General features: G+C 52.1%; 2 protein-coding genes across 2 annotated transcripts in view; both read right to left on the bottom strand.

The window, feature by feature from the left end:
* Positions 1-1,091, bottom strand: part of LOC109387458 (mas-related G-protein coupled receptor member X2-like) — a 27,524-nt gene that overhangs the window by 21,209 nt on the left and 5,224 nt on the right. The window lies entirely within an intron of this gene.
* LOC109387449 (mas-related G-protein coupled receptor member X2-like) overlaps positions 47-1,091 on the bottom strand; it is a 2,905-nt gene continuing 1,860 nt past the window's right edge. The window contains exon 2 of the mRNA XM_019651353.1: positions 47-1,087. Coding sequence (XP_019506898.1) covers positions 237-1,087 — 851 coding nt within the window. The 3' untranslated portion in view covers positions 47-236. The remainder of the gene's footprint in view (positions 1,088-1,091) is intronic.

Genomic DNA, 1,091 nt, shown 5'->3' with positions numbered 1-1,091 from the left:
CAGCATTGGCAAAGCTCCCAAACGAGTGGGGTGAATGTCCTGGGTAGGGCAGTCCTGAGAAACTGCACCCAGTGTGTGTCTAACAGGCACAGTCTCACTTAATCCTCATCAGTGGGATTATTATATTAGTTTTAATTCAGAGGCCCAGAAGTTGAGAGACTTAAGAAACCTCCCAAACTTATAGGGACAAGTTGGTTCTATAAACCCCATGTGTCTGAACAAAGCAAGACTCTGAATCAGGACACCAGACTACTTCCCGACATCTCCAGGGCTTCCTGAGGAAGACTTCCTCCATGTTCACCCCCATCAGGAAAGTCCTGCAGAGCCCTCTGGAGAACCAGCTTCGGGGTCTGCCTTTGCCCCCTCCATCGCTGCCTAAAGGAGCCAACGAAGAAGTAAATGATGGGGTTGGCACAGCTGTTGACACAGGACAGCACATGTGAAACCAGAGGAGGGGGGAACACATATAAACCTTTTTTAATCCAGTATACTAGGAACCAGTGGATACCCCAGGGCAGGCCACAGAGGAGGAAGACCAGCACTGTGAGCAGGACAATCACATATGGCCTGGTCAGCGGCACCCGCTGGGAGCCACACAGCAGTCTGGACACCAGGACCAGGCTGGAGCCTGAGAGAAACACAAACAAGAAAATCAGACACCCAGCAGTGATCAAATCAAATACTTGACACCAGACCTTATATAAATGGCTAAAAAAGAAGTCACAGTAGGTCCTTTCAAGGATGCTCAGCAGCAGGGACAGGGCCCAGAGCAGGGCACACATGACAGCCGACATGTGTGTGGGGCGGTGGCAGCGGTACCAGATGGGCCACAGGACGGACAGGCAGCGCTCGGTGCTAATGGCGCTGAGAAGGCTGAGGCCTGTGATGTAGGCAAAGGTGAAAATGGTGAAGAAGAAGCTGGGAGCAAAAATGGGGATGGAATGGAAGTAGTAGATGAGTGTCTGCAGAGAACGTATAATCTGGCAGCAAAGGAGGAGAAAGTCGGCTCCCGCCAGGTTGAGGATATAGACAGAGAAGGTGTTCCTCCGCATGCGGAAGCCCAGGAGCCACAGCACCACCGCGTTTCCTAG

The sequence above is a fragment of the Hipposideros armiger genome, unplaced genomic scaffold (assembly GCF_001890085.2).
Source record: "Hipposideros armiger isolate ML-2016 unplaced genomic scaffold, ASM189008v1 scaffold_159, whole genome shotgun sequence".
Classification (NCBI taxonomy): Eukaryota; Metazoa; Chordata; class Mammalia; order Chiroptera; family Hipposideridae; genus Hipposideros; species Hipposideros armiger.
The sequence above is the reverse complement of the archived record's forward strand: the minus strand, read 5'-3'. Positions and strand labels throughout refer to the sequence as shown.